The sequence below is a fragment of the Vigna angularis genome, chromosome 4, assembly GCF_016808095.1.
Source record: "Vigna angularis cultivar LongXiaoDou No.4 chromosome 4, ASM1680809v1, whole genome shotgun sequence".
NCBI classification, from domain to species: domain Eukaryota; kingdom Viridiplantae; phylum Streptophyta; class Magnoliopsida; order Fabales; family Fabaceae; genus Vigna; species Vigna angularis.
In genome coordinates this window covers 40575898-40593287 of record NC_068973.1, presented here as the reverse complement: position 1 = coordinate 40593287, position 17390 = coordinate 40575898, and the positions used below count along the sequence as shown (strand labels likewise).

Genomic DNA, 17390 nt, shown 5'->3' with positions numbered 1-17390 from the left:
TCTATATATATAGTCTTTTCCTTGCCTCAACTTAATCTGTTACTTTTTATCTCACAAAGAACCTGATTCTCTGAACACGAGGCACCAATTACTTTTCTCCCTCTTCTTTATTTTGTTTTTGTAGAGATAGTTCAGAGGCACAGTCTCATTCTCATTGCTGTGTAGCTTTTTCCCAACTCTACTTTTACTGGGTCTGATCCTTAAACATTCATCAGTTGTTTGTTGTGATTGTGATTATGATTTTGGTCTGCCGTGGTGGTCAAAGGCGGTGAGAGGAAAAGATATGGACAAAGGTCGAGAAGCTACCCCCACCAAGATGTGTGAATTTTCAAACGCCAAAGGACAAATTAACAAACAACAATCTCAGTCTCAATCTGCTTCTTCCTGGAGACGCAACCTCACTCCTCTCAGTAGTGGTAATTCTTTCACCACTCATTTTCCTTTTTATAGTAGTTTTTCCATCATCAACCTTTATAAAACAAATAAATAGGTGAATAAATATCTACACCTTTTCTCTCTGTTTGAAATATAGGTTTGAATGCGAGCAGTGAGTATTCGGAGAAATCAAAGAAGGAGAAGGTGAGAAGCTTGAGTGCCGTTGCCAAAGCATTATCAATGGGTTGTTGTGTCTCTCACTCTCCAAAACCAACCAAGAAATTTAAGTTTCCCAGAAAGGTATTGCTTCTAGTACTATTACTGCTTGGTCATTTTTGTTCAATTTCTCTGTTGTTTTCAATATTTAATGATTTGGCAGTTTCCGAAGGTCGGCAATGGCGTGGATCATGCCTCTGTTCCGCGGAAGATACGTTCAGGTGCACTATTTTCGGATTCCCGTTGAAAGATGTCTAGTTTATCTCCGAATAAATATTGATCTTCTTTCCACGCTCTCCTTTCCGTCCAAATTCTGTCATTCATCTTTTTTATAAGGGTTGAAGCCACAATAACGGGACTCACATTTTCCTCTGCTTTACTATAAATTAAATTGTGTATGTACAGGGTAATGATTCAACAGTGTGGTACTTTCTGAATTCTGGAAGGAATAATCGTAATTTTTTTAATAAATTATTATTGGGAAATGTTTCTACAGTGAAATTGATTGGTTGTTCTTTTTCCATTTTCCTATACTATTAAATATTTTTTATTATATACTTTTATTTGTTCATTCATTTTAAAAGGTGGAGATTTTGTCTCTGTTAAAATTACAGCTGTGAAGAAACGGGGTCGCGAATCTATCTCTGGGGATTCAGAAAAGGTGAACCATAATATGAATGGAATGGAATCTCCCCAAAAAGATGGCATAAAGAAATCCAAAGTGAGTGTTGCGGCACCTCTTTATGGTTCAAAACTTAACCTTTTGCTTCGTTTTCTAGCCATTTCAATTTCACCTTTACTCGAGCTTTTGCTTTTCGTAGAAACAAAGAAGCCCGTGCTGGTCCACGAGGCAAGTTTTGCCCGGGCCCATAACGAAAGATGAGGAAGAGGTTGCGGAGACTCTCTATGCCTTGGCTGGAATGCTACCAGATAATGGCTCTAATGCTAAGAGTGAACCGGACAGTGAATCTCTACCAGAAAACTCCACGGTTTTGCAGGACCAAGAGGCGAGTCAGAGTGCCAATGTTACTGTTGAAGGTTTCTCTCTCCGTCACGCCACTTTCATAAGATATTAATTTATTCCAAGTTTTTTATTTATCTTTTGCTTTTTGTGTGTCATGTGTTCTAGCCTCGGGAGCCACTGCGGACGAGGGAAAAAGATCACCGAAGGGCTGTAAAAAACTCAGTTCTTTGAGCGAAACCATTGGTCATGAACAGACTGATTTTCCTGATAGTGCCAACTTCTTGGTGGCTGCTACTCAAAGCACTGTTCCAAAAGTAAATCTGCAGGCTGTGTCGATGGTCAAGAGTGATAGTGGCGGCAGAGTTGCATTGCATGAATCTGAACTGTCTCTGGACATGGGGTGGGTAGTTTTTTAGTTGCATTCTTGAAATCTCTCTAGTCTATCCTTTCCTTTTCAAATTTTTAATATTTAAACCACATTTTTCTCTCATCATATTACAGATTAAACGTACCCATACAGCCACAGATTTCACATATTGGGAGGAAATCAAACGTGGAATATCAGACGGTAGTAATTTCAACTTTTACAATTTGTGCTTAAATTCTTCTACTACAAGCTAGCGTCAGTACTATTGGTGTTGTCGGCTTACATTTCAGGTTGGAAGCGTTGATTGCAAGCAAGAACAACATATGGTCAAGTACCAAAAAGAAACTGGTATGCTCGTGGACTAAATGTGCTTGGTACAGGCAATGATATTTTGCCCCCCGGTGATTATAAGTATAGGCTAAAAATTTCATCAGTTGGCTGACCATTTTTTATTGTCTTACCAGAAAGCCCAACATGGTGGCCAAGCCTGTCTCCCACTGCATCAACTGGAATTGTTGCTTCTTATTTGCAGTAAATTTCTTTAATTCTACTTCATTTTGTCCTTTTTAGAGGCCAAATCCACCCCCTATTCTCCCCTCTTCATCATATCCTGATTTGATGGGTTTTTCTTCTGAAGGACTTCTGCTGCTAAAACTCTAGATTGGCTGAATACTGCAATTGGCACCTCGAGACAGGATTTGATGGAAAGTTGTTCTTCTGGTGAAAAGGTAATGCATTGCAAATCTATGTTTATAGAACTGTTTTGCATGATTTACCTAAGTAATGTCAAAAGTTTTTCATCCTGGCCCAGACACTTTGCTCAAACGCCTATCTGTTGTGTCTGATTTTTATTATCGATGCAGACTTCCGAAATTGTTACACAAGAAAAGAAATCAAGGAAGAGGTGTGCATCTCATGTTCACATCAGTCATCTCATCCGTAGCTTAGAAGTGTCAAGAGGACTGGCGGGCAAAGGACATGAGCTTTATGAAAGTCATCAAGCGAGAGTACCCGAAGGGTCAAACTGTGGGGTTATAATGGAAGCACACAACTTGAATTGGAAGAAAAGTGGAAATAGTAATGCCGCTGGAACAGTTCATTCTGCTACTATGAGTAATTCACGTGAAACTAAGAATGGTATCGTTCAACATGGCCTTTATCACGATATTTCTCAGGCTCCTTCAACATCTGGGGTGCATGGTCCTCAAAAACAGGTAAGCTTTGGATAAATATGATTATAGTATACCTCTCTGTGTCCCCTCTTCTTCGTGCCTGATTTGATGACTATTAATTTTCTGCAGGGTTTCAACTTCTTGTCCTTGTCAACTGGTGGTAATGAGTTAAAGGTCAACGAAAGTTTTAATAAAGGTGAAAGTAAGTTGGAACCATATTCAAAATCTCAAGTGCCTTATTTTCAATCGCCACAACAGCAGCATGGCCTCATGCCTTTTCAAAGTCCATATGCCTCAAATTTCATGGAGCATCTTCCTCTTGTAGGACCACAGGTTTTTACTTACTAGACTCCTATCAATCTTATACATTAATGAACTAAAAAGTCCTGGGTCAAGTTTAAGAAATATGGCTTAAAGTGATGTTAATGGAGCGGCTAAAATTTATTGTCTTAACTTGGAATAACCTGCCCCACCCGAATGGAGTTGAAAGAGAAGCCATGCAATTTATATCCTTAACATACCAACACCCTTTCCCTTTGTCTTATTATCATATTAAGCTCAGTTCCGTGATGCTTTAATTGACTACAGGTCCGGTTGCAGCAGCAGCAGCCTCATTATTATGGTACCCCGTTACGTGGAACTCATTATAGTTCGACACTTTCCTATAAACAACAGCACCAAAGTTTTTGGGCGGTGCAGCTTGCATCTCAAGGCGGGTCTTCTATAAATTGCAGCATTGTGAGGGCCCAATATCCTAATTGGCAAAGTGGTGGACATGACTCTTCTGTAGCGAGTCCTTGTCCCCAAGTAATCCTTCCCCATTCCACTGCATCCTTTGAAGCACTTGGATCCAAGATCTCTTCAATCTCTGAGCAACAACACCTCTTCACCCTCGCTTCATCAATATCCAGAGCAAATGGCCAAGACATTCATCTTGCCTCCTCTTCTGTATGTGAAGAAAGTAAAGGTAGATTGATTACGCAACAATAGTTATGTGATGAGCGCATCTGAAATTGAACAGAAAAAACAAATTGGCATAGAAATATACTACTGTTTCATTGTTGTCTTTCTGCATATGCTGGTCTTTTGTGCTACTGTTACGCCTGTCACGTTATTCGACGTGACACAGGACTTGCCATGTTATACGTCAGCTTTGATTACCTCTTTGGTAAAATCAGAGGGAACGCAGTAAATATTTAGCTAAATCTGACATCTATTGCCCTGTTCTTGTCATCAAGTAAATGCCTTGTTTATCAGTGTATTTCAAAGTTTTCGATTGTTTAAAAGGAAATACTTAGTCTGTATAAATTTAGGCTGAATTATCTTTATTTATTATTTTAACTTTTTTATATATATATATTTTACCTATTTCATTTGTATATTCTTCTACGAAACAATTTGTTATGATATCTTCACTAACAAATAATATTACTGCTCGACCAATGGTCCTTCTGAAATAAAACTTATTCTTTCACTAAAATATAATCTTAACTATTCCACTACATCCCCTGAAAAAGAACTAGTCAACCACTTATTTGAAAAAAATGTGCAAATACATATTCAATTTTTAAAACAATAAAAAAACTTACAAAACCAAACTTTTTCATATAACATAAAAATTATTGACAAAAAATTTTCTCTCATTATTTTAATTAATCTCTCATTTTATTACTTTAAATGAAAAGTCTTTTACTATTTTAACATTTTGAAATTTGTTATTCTTTTCACCGAAAGAAAATGTAATATTGATGGAAAATATTTTATAAGATCATAGATGATAAAGATTGTAATGTCTTTATGATCATTACATGACATATCAAACAATCTTTACACTTTTGGTAGATTTCACAACATGATCAAGTACATAATATATTATTCTCATTACTATTTAGACAGTTACTAACAAGATCACTACTAATATTAATAGGTTGATGTGGCTAACATATCACCAATAAAACTAAATAAAAATTTACAATATAGAAAATTTTTAAAGCGAAATTAAAAAAAAATGTTTTTAAAGCTCAAAATAATTTTAAAGCTCAAAAAATGTTTTGAAATCTTTTATAGTAACATTTAGCTTTGCGACATTTTTTAAATCCTTAAATATGCACTCCTGTCTTTTATGCGAATAATGCAATCATAGGATATTTTGTAATACTTCTATTTATTAATATGTAAATTTTGTTTGATAGAAATCATACGTATGTTTTTATATTTTTATCATTAATACTTATTTTCTATCAAAATTAATATTATTTTTTCAAATTTAATCACTTCTTAGCAGATTTAATTTTTTGCTGTTTATAATTGTTTTTATGTGTTAATATTATTTTGATGGGGTGAAATAAGATGTAATTGACTCTCATTTGTCTCTTTGTTTTTTTGTAGAGGTTGATATAGTTGCACCTCTAATTAATATTAAAATAACATTCAATTTCCAGTTTTTTTGGCCTTATAGATTAAACGTACAACAACTAGAGTAATAACAATATCAGTTAGTTATTTAGAGACATATCATTTTGATTAAAGGGTTCCAATTTCTATTTGAGCAAAATTCTGTTAGAGAATGTAAGTCTGAGTTTAATAGAAAAAAAAAAGAAAAAAAATATAATAAAAAAACTAATAAAAGATAACCTTATAAAAGATAAATTCTCTCTCACACACATATATCTTTGATGACAATTGTACTTCATCGCTAACATTTCTTGTAAATTTAAAAAAGATTATGTTTTGCGGTAATTATTATACATGTTTTTAGTTGCCATACTAATATTATTTTTATATTAAATATTTTTTGTCTTTCATAGTTTTATTGATTATACTACTTTTTATTTTAAAATTAACTTCTTCTTTTATTTGTAAATTATCTTTTTCTTTCTTATTTTTAAGTTTTATTACTCTATATCTATTATTCAATAATATAAAATTTATTCAATTTTTCTATATTTCGTTTTGAATCATATAATCTCCTAAATATAATGGAACATATTTATTTCTATTTGGAAATAATAAGACAAATCTTTAATATTAGAATTGAATTTTTTTTATTAAAATAGACTAGAAAGATTAACCGTATAATTTATTTATACAAAAATAGTTTTATATCAATTCTAACCTAAAATCTGACTTAATGTTTGTAAGTGTTATTTTTCTTAGTTTATTCTACTTTTTTTATTTCTACTAAACTTAGTACTCTGAACTTATATTTCTAACGTTAAATAAACTTAGTTTCTTTTCTTTCGTTCACGAAAGCTTTGTATACGTCTCTGTCTGGATTTATAAGAGAAATAACACTTTCATACAGACAAATTTTTATATTTGATCTATCACTTTCACACAAAATGTTATCATCACTGTTTATATTTTACTGTCACTGTCACTGTTTACTTCAAAACGCATCATCAATAACTTCATTTTGTTTTCATTTTGATATAGAAAAACGATATCTAGTATTTTTTTTCTTTTTTCTTTATTTCCTCCTTTTTTATTAGAAAAATAATTATATGACATACATAAATTTTTATATTATATAATATTATTATTAATTTTTTTTTGAAAAATTAGAAAAAAAAGTTATGACCATTTTACTTTTGTTATAAGTCAAATAAATATAAAAATATGTCATGATGATACTATTTTCTCATACATATATTTTATTTTAATAATTATACTTTGACATACACAAATTTTTAATATTTTGATACTATTTTTTGTTATTTCTTTTATCTTGTTCCTTGAAAAAATATAAAAAAATTATTTTTTACGATTATTTTATCTTATATTATGTATGAAATAAATGTAAAATTAAGTCATCTGACCATTATTGATTTCAGTTAGAAAGCATATACCTTTCCACACGCTTCTATGATGGAGAAGCATAGGAAAAGTGGGGTTTGAAGTTGGGTATGGGTGAAGAGTCCTTCTCTATAGTTGTGCTGACAAAATATATATATATATATATATATATATATATATATATATATATATATATATATATATATATATATATATATATATATATATATATATAAAGTTTGGACCATTTGTTTTCCAACGGCCACAGTAACAAGAGCCAGGGGCATCCACCCACCGCCTTGAGCCTCAAACATAAGAAACAGAATTCTAGTGAAGTGGACGCGAAGAAACGAAGCTTCCAATCTTCATCACATATATCTCAACTCAACCTTCTCCTTTCTCCAATCCTACACTTGTTATTCTTTCTCTCTCACACATCTTCATCCCTTTACTACACTGGAACCAACACCAACATGAACATCAAAGATGGCGTCATGCTTGTCAGAAAGGCAGAGATAGACACAAGGCCGCCATTCCGCTCCGTCAAAGAGGCTGTCTCGTTGTTCGGCGACAAAGTCTTAGCTGGGGAGGTTTATGCAACTGCAAACAAACTCAAAAAGGTTCTACACATCATTTTCTTTCTTCATCGTTTAATCACACACCTATATGCATCACAAACTCTAATCTGTGCTGGAAGCTTACGAATAACGTTTTACATTTTGAATGTGATTTTCAAAAGTTAATTGTCCTATATAGTTCTAAACGATGCTATTAGAAGATTTTCACAAACCTGCTTGCATAAATTGTGTTGGCCTTAAATTTCTGAACCAATAGTAACATTTTTATCTGAGCCCCATCTTAGAATCTCGTTTTCTGAACATTCAGATGGTTTAAATTATCGGTATTTTTAATCGCAAAATTTCATTAATTCAAGAGGAGTTCAGAAGATTAGCTCCAATCTTATCCTTTCTTGTAACAAGGTGCAAGCAACAAATGGTTTATGTGTGCCTTGCTTTCTTTGTCGTGTCACAGAATAAAGGCACTGAAAAACAATATTAATTTACGCTTTCATACTTTAATTACAATGTATTCATTGTATCTTTCAAGCTTTCTATGAAGTACTGAGATATTATACTACTCTTTTATAACTTTTCACTTTACCATATACATGATTACTTCTTTTTTTCCAGTCTCAATATTTTATCTTACATTTCAATCTTAATATTGTATGAACAAGTAAATCTAGTCTAATGTATATGGTTACAGATGGAGAGTGGAGGAAGTGAAAATGGCTTGGAGTATTCGAGAATTGAAAACGTTGAAGCTGAGCTAGAGGAGACGCGAGAAAACCTGCAGAGGGCGAAGGAAGAAAGCATGGTAATGGCGCATTGTCTGTCTTCTCTGCAGGAAGAGCTTGAACGCACGAAGGAAGAGCTTCAACAACTGAAGCAACGAGAAACCGAGAAACACCCGGTGGAATCTGAAATCGAAGATGTGAAGTTTGTGGAGAATTTGACGACGTTTGGAGTGAAAAGTTTGAGATTTGACGAGGAAAAGATGGAGTTCCAGAAAAAAAGGTACGTGACGTTCGCGAATCCTCCATCGGTGTCTCATATGATGTTTCCACAACAAGGGGTTGGAAAGTTGGAAAGGCACCCTTCTCTGAGGAAGAAGAAGAAGTCATTGATTCCTTTGATTGGAGCTATTTTTTCAAGGAAAAAGGGGACCCAAGAACTTCCATGACACACTTCCAAACAAAATACCACTTTTCGGTTTAGCACTATGTTAATTTACCAGAATAATTCCCTACTGCATTTTCTTTAGAGTTTTTTTTATTTTTTATTTTTGGTTCTGGAAAAGTTTATTTTCATGCGCACTTCAACAGACTTCAACGGCAGATCGATGGTACAATCTTGTTAAACTCGTGGATGCTAACAGGGTTGCATGTTGAATGTGGTAAATGTAATAAAGGACACCGATTACAATTTCAATCTCCTTTTCATCTTTTAAAAAAGATAAAGACAAATATAAATTGCATTAATGAGAAATTTAAGTGATGTATGAATTAGGACCTGTACTTTGACACCAGAATTTTATTATACTCCCATGTCACACTCACAAATATTATTATTTTAATTCAAAATTTCATTTATATTTATTTTTTGTATATTACATATAATATTTTATTAATAAAACACATAGTTAAATTGTACTAAGGGACAAATTGGTTTTCAAACTACAATTTTCTCATAAATAAAATACGTTTTATTTATGAGTTTTGCAGTTCACCGATCAATAGAAGGACAATGAATGTGCTAATTTAAGATAGTTATTGTAGATATATATGAACCCATCAAAGTCTAATATATAATTAGTTTATTGGAGAAAACTTTTTAAATGAGTAATTAAGAATTCTATTTATAACCATGTGATTGGAGAAGACTTGGCATAAGATTTATTTTGATGATATTCTAGTAAGAAGAAAAAATCTGTAAACTCTTGGACACTTTAAAAAGCACAAACAATAAAATTTTGGTTAATAAAATTTCCACACGTTATAATCAATTTATATTACACGTAATATTTTTTTGGTAAATTAAAACTGTCCAATGTAAAATGTTCAAGCATTTTTTTTACTAATATGTATAATTGAAACATAGTCTTACTGATTAAAAAAAAAGATAAAATTTTCTTGTTCTCAGACCTCTAAGACCAATAATCAACTGTTTGGGTAGACTTAAAAGATAGCACAAATGTTATAAGAATGGATAGATCTAGATGGAAATAATTGATCTGCATTTAGTATAGTTGTTTATTACTGTATTGGTTGAACTTTTTCCTTCTTTCTTTTTCTTTCATTTTATCTTTGTTATCTTTTACCTTTGTCATTTTATTTATTTATTTATCAATTAGTATTTTCTAAGTCAAAATATTTAAATTTCAAATATATTATTTTAAAAAAATGATTATATATCATCTATAATAATTATAATAAAAATTAATATTAAAATCATTACTTTATAATAAAAATTTATTATCATTATTCATTGTTTTTTCTACAATAATATTAATTATTATTACTGTAGATAATTATAATAATATATTAATTGTAATAATTACAACTAATATTGATAATCCTTAATACAGATTTACGTGCATTCTTTCAAAAGCCATGACTCGGTTTAATGTAATATAGAAGATAAACAATTTGTTCAAATAAAACATTACCCAAAATGTACATGTAAGTGTTTCTCCAATATATTAGAGTATACTATTAGGACATAAAATTTAAGATTTGTTATCTTTAACCCAAAAACAAATATTTTAAAAATATTTATAATTAAAATATTAATAAAAGTATATTCAAATATAAGTTATACAATTTTTGTATTAGAACAAAAGTTACGTAAGATTTCATAATGAGACATTACAGGATTCTCATATACTAAAATAAAACAGATCTTATAATGAAGATATCCGAAATTACTTAAATTCAAATTATACTTAAAAGTATAAATTCAGTTTTTTAAATATTTAAATGGTTAAAGATGGGTGCAATTGATTTTGAGAACGTTTGTGTATTTAGAATGATATTCCAATTTGATTGGATTTTGTTTGATTTAGGTTTAGATGTGTTTCGACACGATTTAGAACCCTAATCCAAAACATTTAAAGTTGTATGCTCCGATGTCTAGTTATGTTGTCTTCGCTCTTCTCCTTGTCCAAGCCGCAGGGGAGGGTGCCTGCAAAAGACGCTCCGACGCTCAAGTCAGTGACTGCACATAGTAATCTTGTAATCAAGATTTAATTATCAGAGTTCTAAGTTCAGTTCAAGTTCGAGTTACCTGTCTTTTTTTCCAGACAAATATTTATAAATTATAATAAGCTTACCGTTAGGTCTGACTCATTAATCACCCATGAATGAGATTATTAATTGTCAATAAATGACAATTATTTTCATTAACTCCCCGGCAGTTATTACTATTGATTACCTTAACGGCTCTTTAAACCGATCGGTTCATCGACTGAGAGGTATCATCGGTCGGCCGACTCTTCTGCACCTTTGCTGGTTGGTTGCGAGCCCATTTTACTGAGCGGTTAAATGTTTGTTCGCTCAGTTCATTTGCCTAGGAGGTACCATCGGTCGGCTATAAGCCCATAGTAACATAAGCCCCCCAAGCCCTAGCAAAATTTTTTATATTGCGTTGGGTTTGTAGAGTTATATCGATCGGTAGAGGATTTTACCTGAGTTTCAATTCATACTAGCATGTGTTCTTTATCGTCCGATCAGGTTTTACGTAAGAGTTCCTTTGAAGTGTTCCTCAGACCAAGGCGAGAGTTCACGAAAGAGCTTGCTTCGCCCGCTTGATTTAGGTCTTAGGAGCTCTCTAGAAGCGTGCCCTAAGACCAAGGTGAGAGTTCACGAAAGAAATCTGCCTCAACCTCTCGGTTTAGGTCTTAGGAGCTCTCTAGAAGCGTGCCCTAAGACCAAGGTGAGAGTTCACGAAAGAAATCTGCCTCACCCGCTCGATTTAGGTCTTAGGAGCTCTCTAGAAGCGTGCCCTAAAACCAAGGTGAGAGTTCACAAAAGAAATCTGCCTCACCTGCTCGGTTTAGGCCTTAGGAGCTCTCTAGAAGCGTGCCCTAAGACCAAGGTGAGAGTTCACAAAAGAAATCTGCCTCACCCGCTCGGTTTAGGTCTTAGGAGCTCTCTAGAAGCGTGCCCTAAGACCAAGGTGAGAGTTCACAAAAGAAATCTGCCTCACCTGCTCGGTTTAGGCCTTAGGAGCTCTCTAGAAGCGTGCCCTAAGACCAAGGTGAGAGTTCACAAAAGAAATCTGCCTCACCCGCTCAGTTTAGGTCTTAGGAGCTCTCTAGAAGCGTGCGCTAAGACCAAGGTGAGAGCTCACGAAGAGTCTGCCTCACCGAGTTGAAAAATGTTCCCTGCCGATCGGTTGCTCAGATTTGGCCAAGTAGTTTGTATACAGGGTCCTGTTATCTACACCGAAGAAAAACAACACTAGAATTTCGAACGGTCAGAAAAATGTAGTTGAATCTAGTTTTGAGTTGAGGCCAGATGACTGAGCGAGTGTGACCGTCCGGTCTTGATGTAACTGTTTTAGAGTCTTATGACCTACAAGATAATATCAAGGATATAGATGTGACCGTTCGGTCGAAATGTGATTGTTTTAGAGTCTTAGAATCTTGTGACCTGTAAAATATAATAAAAATATAATTTATATTTAAATAACAACATCCATTTGATCGCCGTTGTATCGAGCCGGAACTTAAATTTGAATTTTACGGGGTGTAACAGGAAAACGTTTGCAATTGTATCTCTCGTGTTTTCCGATGATGATTCCTCTCAGCTGTTTTGTTTCGGTACCCAAGTGTATTCTGACACTCGTTTTGATGCTTTGATGTTATCGATAAAGACCGAATGTTGCCTGATTTATGGTCACTGTTGTAGCACTCAATGCCTTGTGTTTGTGACCGCGCACTATCTTTTGAATGATGTAAGCAACACTGAGAAGTCACCCCTGCGTATTAGCAAAACAATAGGATTTGGAGCTCCATAATAGGGTGTGTTGGGATTGATCCACTTTTTGCTATGGCTAACCATGCGGTGGAAACACCAAGACTCTTCCCACCGTTCAGAAATTTTTCCAACAAGTGCTTGTTGAATATGCATTTCTATTTGCTCCCTTATGTTACCAGCCTCATGGAAGTCACCTCTTCATTTCCTTTCTCGTTCCAAATTGTTAGGTTTTGGGAATGCGAGGCAATAGGTGAGGCCTTTGTTTTCCTGAAACTGATCCAAAATAGCGATATTGAGACCGAGCACACGTATGGTTCCTTGTGATTACAGGGGATGCCGCTCAGCCCCACGGTGGGCGCCAAAGTGTTTCGGCAGGATTTAGAACCCTAATCCAAAACATTCAAAGTTGTCTGCTCCGATGTCCAGTTGTGCTGTCTTCGCTCTTCTCCTTGTCCAAGCCGCGGGGGAGGGTGCCTGCAAAAGACGCTCTGACGCTCAAGTCAGTGACTGCACGTAGTAATCTTGTAATCAAGATTTAATTATCAGAGCTCTAAGTTCAGTTCAAGTTCGAGTTACCTGTTTTCTTTTCCAGACAAATATTTATAAATTATAATAAGCTTACTGTTAGGTCTGACTCATTAATCACCCATGAATGAGATTATTAATTGTCAATAAATGACAATTATTTTCATTAACTCCCCGGCAGTTATTACTATTGATTACCTTAACGACTCTTTAAACCGATCGGTTCATCGACCTGAGAGGTATCATCGGTCGGTCGACTCTTCTGCACCGTTGCCGGTTGGTTGCGAGCCCATTTTACCGAGCGGTTAACTGTTTGTCCGCTCAGTTCATTTGCCTAGGAGGTACCATCGGTCGGCTATAAGCCCAAAGTAACAAGATGTATAGTAAATTTTTAATAATTATCATGATTACTACTAACATCATATTTTCAATCAATGTAAAATTATTAAAAATGAAGTTTTGTTTTACGTTTCTTGAGTAACATTTTTAGAATTGGACTCAAGGGACTATTTTTATTAATGTTTTGATCTCAAGCTTATCATGAGGTATTGTCTTCAAATGTCGAATGATATTGTTATGGTTAGTCACTCACTATCTGAGGTATTGTTCGTTTTGTAAGTTTTTTTTATAATTTTATCTTTAAAAGAAAATACCTCAGAAGGTGAAATAAGTATTTAAACTACCTTTGACGTTAATTCTTAAACCACATGGTACTATTGAATGTGAAAGGAATATAAATCCTCAATCGAGATCTATGAGGAATGACAGATTGTCTCTAATGGAGGGCTTAAGGGATCGATGGTTCACTTTAGAACCTCGTTATGAGTCGTACAATGAGTATCAATGTTCCGATCCTAAGTCTGTTGAGTGATATTGTTAAAATTAGTCATCATGCATTTTAGGTATTATTCGTTTTTTAGCGTATAATTCTATTATTATTTTATCTCTAAAAATTACCTTAAAAAGTGGAAATAATATTTTAACTATCATAAACTTCAACTTCTAAACAATATGAGATTATTGAATGAAGTAGAAATAATATTTTAAATATGTTATTATTTTTTGGTAGATTTTATTCTTAGTCTTTTATACTTAATAAAAAGAAAAAATCCATGAGTTAGCTGGAAAAAAATAATTTATTGAATATATAAAACTATGTTTGGATTATTGTTGGATTTCCGTGGAGGACGGTCAATGTACTCTGTCAAGAAAAGCTCCTTATATTTTTACTCTAAAAAAATTCCTTTATATTTTAAAAACATAACAACATAAATAATTTATGTTAAACAACATACCCATACGTTGTTTTATATATAAAATAAAAAACACAAGCATTCACAAAAAGAAAGTTTATGTATAATCTAAGTAGATAAAAGTTTAATTTTAGCTTTAAAAGTCATTTATTTATTTTTATTCTACTTTCATAAAAATACCGATCCAAAGTTCGTCCAAAGAAGATAATACCTTCAAACCAAGTTGCATCCATGTTGCATTAAAATATTTTTACGTATTCTTCCAGCAATTTTAAAAAAAATTACATTTTCAGTATCACAGTAGCAATATTTATAAATTTGTCACTCTTTTCTCTCATTTTTTTTCTGGCTGTTATATATTTCCAAACCAAACAAAGAACTAGGGAATGAAAATATTTTGAGTGTGATGAGTAAGTTGGAGAGAGAAACATAAGGCGAACACTGGAAAAGTAGGTTCTTCATATAATGCTGACCTTATTATAATGCGCTACTTTTATTGTATGCCTAATGTAATCCTATTTTCATAATTACAGATGATGGGATATTCATAATATATTCTGCTCCGGGAAATACCTAAAAGCTGAAATTTGGGTGGGTAGATCCACTTCAAAACCATTTTTATAGATAGTAATTTTGTTTTGCAATTCATTATTCATCATCCCAGAACAACTTAACATTCAACATTACCCAGGAATTGAAATATCAACAAGTAAAATAGAAGCCAAGGAATTGAAGTAACTCCATTATGCAAAATACAATGCTCTCTCATTTACATATACATCATCAATCACTGTGCATAAGAAAAAAATATATAATCGTAAGTATAATGAAGGACGTGTGATGGCGACATAGCACGGGTACAGAACATTAATCAAAGGTTGGATGATGTGGGACTCAGACAACATCAGATTTTCGACCGTCGAAAATGCCATCTTGTGCTGACTTGTTGAAAAACTCGATGCAATCAGCAATGGCCTCGTTGTAATGCGAGTAAGAGGAATAGTAAGAACTGCATGAAGTCTTGGGCGGTTCGAACCGGTCGGAAACTTTGTGCTTTGAATCCTTGGAGCGGCGAGAAGGTACCGAGAAAACAAAGCGCATGAAGATCTTGCGGAAGCGTTGAAAGAGCTTCATGGCAGAGAGGTTGTTGAACTTGGGAGGAGGTTGAGGTGTTTGTTCAAGCGATGCTTCTTCAGTAGCTCCTCTTATTTGAATAACAACAAAATTCTCTGTTCCTCTAAGTGCGTTGTTCTTCAGCATTTTTCTCTCTTTTCACAGAATGACAGCGCCTTCTTGAAATATATAGTTTATAGTTGAGGTTTTGTTGAGCATTTAAAGCTTGAGATTATATTCGATAGTGTGAGGCAAAAAAGTATTCCCATGTGGCCAAATCATTTGCATGGCCTTCCTGTCCTCTGAATTTGGTTTCTTTGTTTGGTTTGGTTGATTTTGTTGAATTAACATCTGAAGGGAAGATTAAAATTTGATGATTTGTTGTTTAGCGGTTAAGTTTATTAAAAGGGGAAGAATGATGATCGGTCCACTCTGCCTCAAATATAAAACCTTGACGGATCTGCAACAACAATCATTTGTAACATTTGTGGAACCCATCCAACATGTCCAACGTTAAAGCTGTGAGTTAAACTTAAATAGAATAAATTTAAATGGGTTATTTTATGATCTTTAATTTGATCGGAGAGTTTAAAACTTTGAAATGAAAAGATAAATTAGAATCTATAAATTAGAGTGAGAGATGAGTAGTCTTACAAAGAGTGTATTCGCACCCGAATTAAAAGAAGTAGTCAATTATTATCATTGGAGTCTCAAAATAAAAGCTCTTTTTGCCTTTTATAAAAATTTGAAGGCAATGAAAAATGGTCATGTAAAATAAAAAAAACATCATAAACTAATTGAATGCTTAGATGATTGTGTTGAAAATTACATACAAAGGACAAGGTAGCTTGATAAATTATGTATGAAGTTGTGGACAAGTTTGACTTTAAGGAGATTGCAAGTGAAAAAACTTTAAAAGAAGTGTGAAACTTTTTAGAAAAGACAGAGATGATCGAGTGAAGCAAATGAGGTTTCAAACACTCAAAGGAGAGTTAAAGAGTAGAAGAATGAAGGAGATAGAGGAAGTAGTCAAGTAGATTACTCGAGTTAAAACCATGGTCAACCAACTCGACAGAAACAAAGAGGCACAGCCCAGTAGTCGAGTGGTGGAGAAGATTATGAGGTTGTTGAACGAAGAAACTTTGAAAATGTAGTGTGTGGGACTCAGGAGTCCAAAAACCTATCAACGCTCATAGTTAAAGAGTTTGTTGGGTCTCTTGAGACGCACAAACAACGAAAGAAGAATTGGGCATCAATTGAAAAGGAACTAGCACTAGTGCAGAATTAGCTTTTAACGTCACTCCGTAGACCGTAGACGTTAGACCACAAAATAACCAACATAAATTATTGACCGGTGGCATTTTCGTAAATAAGTTGGGCATATAGACGTTGGGCCCCCCCTACCCGACATCGATATGCCTGACAGGTAGGTGAAAAGTCATTTTTTTCCGCCATATAGACGTCTGATCCCGCCAATCCGACGTCTATATATAATTATAGACGTCGGTCCCCCTGTAACAGATGTCTATATGACTGACAGGGTAGGTGAAAAGTTAACCTATACGTCGGGCACCCTCCTAACCGACGTCTATATGCGTCAGAATGTGAAAAGTCATTTTTTTTCGCCGTTTAGACGTCGGATCCCGCCACATCCGACGTCTATATACACCGAGAATATTAATTTTTAAATCGAATGGACGTCATATTAGTGAGGTCCCCGACGTCTAGTCGAGAATAGACGTCGGGCATTGGGGCACCGACGTCTAGATTCCTGTTAAATCAAAAATCGCGAACCCGCGGTTACACACACTTCATCGTCTTTCTCCTCGCCTTTTGTCTCTGCGGCATTGCATTTCCAGGTGTGTTTTATCTCTTTTGATCTGTTTCAACTTACTTTTACTCCGATTAAATTAGTCTTTGATTGATTATCTTTCATTTGAACTTATTAAAATGAGTTTTTGTTGTGTTTTGATGCAGTTTTTCTTGTGTCTTTGGGTAGCGTAGTAGCACATTCTCCCTTTGCTAGTTTCCTCATAAGAAAAGCTTGCGTCTTTTGGATGTCTTATAGCGT

At 34.1% G+C, this 17390-nt stretch overlaps 3 protein-coding genes across 4 annotated transcripts; 2 read left to right on the top strand and 1 right to left on the bottom strand.

Moving 5' to 3' along the window:
* On the top strand, window positions 1–4331 carry LOC108341161 (uncharacterized). Of its 2 annotated transcripts, none has more exons than XM_052876063.1 (13): window positions 1–416; window positions 533–675; window positions 764–812; window positions 1206–1312; window positions 1413–1629; window positions 1721–1955; window positions 2057–2123; window positions 2213–2270; window positions 2387–2453; window positions 2560–2650; window positions 2786–3136; window positions 3224–3427; window positions 3683–4331. In XM_052876063.1, the coding sequence occupies exons 1-13, from the start codon at window positions 284–286 to the stop codon at window positions 4082–4084; spliced, it is 2124 nt and encodes a 707-aa protein (XP_052732023.1). In that variant the 5' UTR covers window positions 1–283; the 3' UTR covers window positions 4085–4331. The 2 variants fall into 2 exon arrangements, with proteins under 2 accessions (XP_052732023.1, XP_017434303.1); XM_017578814.2 differs by having other exon boundaries at window positions 6–416; window positions 755–812.
* Window positions 4332–7154: 2823 nt separating this feature from the next.
* On the top strand, window positions 7155–8880 carry LOC108342524 (WEB family protein At1g75720). Its single transcript, XM_017580311.2, has 2 exons — window positions 7155–7509; window positions 8156–8880. The coding sequence occupies exons 1-2, from the start codon at window positions 7363–7365 to the stop codon at window positions 8630–8632; spliced, it is 624 nt and encodes a 207-aa protein (XP_017435800.1). The 5' UTR covers window positions 7155–7362; the 3' UTR covers window positions 8633–8880.
* Window positions 8881–15038: 6158 nt separating this feature from the next.
* Window positions 15039–15442, bottom strand: LOC128196141 (uncharacterized). The gene has a single exon (XM_052876062.1). The coding sequence runs from the start codon at window positions 15338–15340 to the stop codon at window positions 15101–15103; it is 240 nt and encodes a 79-aa protein (XP_052732022.1). The 5' UTR covers window positions 15341–15442; the 3' UTR covers window positions 15039–15100.
* Window positions 15443–17390: the final 1948 nt, after the last annotated feature.

Excerpts from the sequence above, each read along its gene's own strand:
- LOC108341161 (XM_017578814.2), top strand. The coding sequence starts at position 284 with ATGGACAAAGGTCGAGAAGCTACCCCCACCAAGATGTGTGAATTTTCA. Across the intron at positions 417-532 it reads CCTCACTCCTCTCAGTAGTG|GTTTGAATGCGAGCAGTGAG; the intron begins GTAATTCTTTCA and ends TTTGAAATATAG. Across the intron at positions 1,956-2,056 it reads GAACTGTCTCTGGACATGGG|ATTAAACGTACCCATACAGC; the intron begins GTGGGTAGTTTT and ends ATCATATTACAG.
- LOC108342524 (XM_017580311.2), top strand. The coding sequence starts at position 7,363 with ATGAACATCAAAGATGGCGTCATGCTTGTCAGAAAGGCAGAGATAGAC. Across the intron at positions 7,510-8,155 it reads CTGCAAACAAACTCAAAAAG|ATGGAGAGTGGAGGAAGTGA; the intron begins GTTCTACACATC and ends ATATGGTTACAG.
- LOC128196141 (XM_052876062.1), bottom strand. The coding sequence starts at position 15,340 with ATGAAGCTCTTTCAACGCTTCCGCAAGATCTTCATGCGCTTTGTTTTC.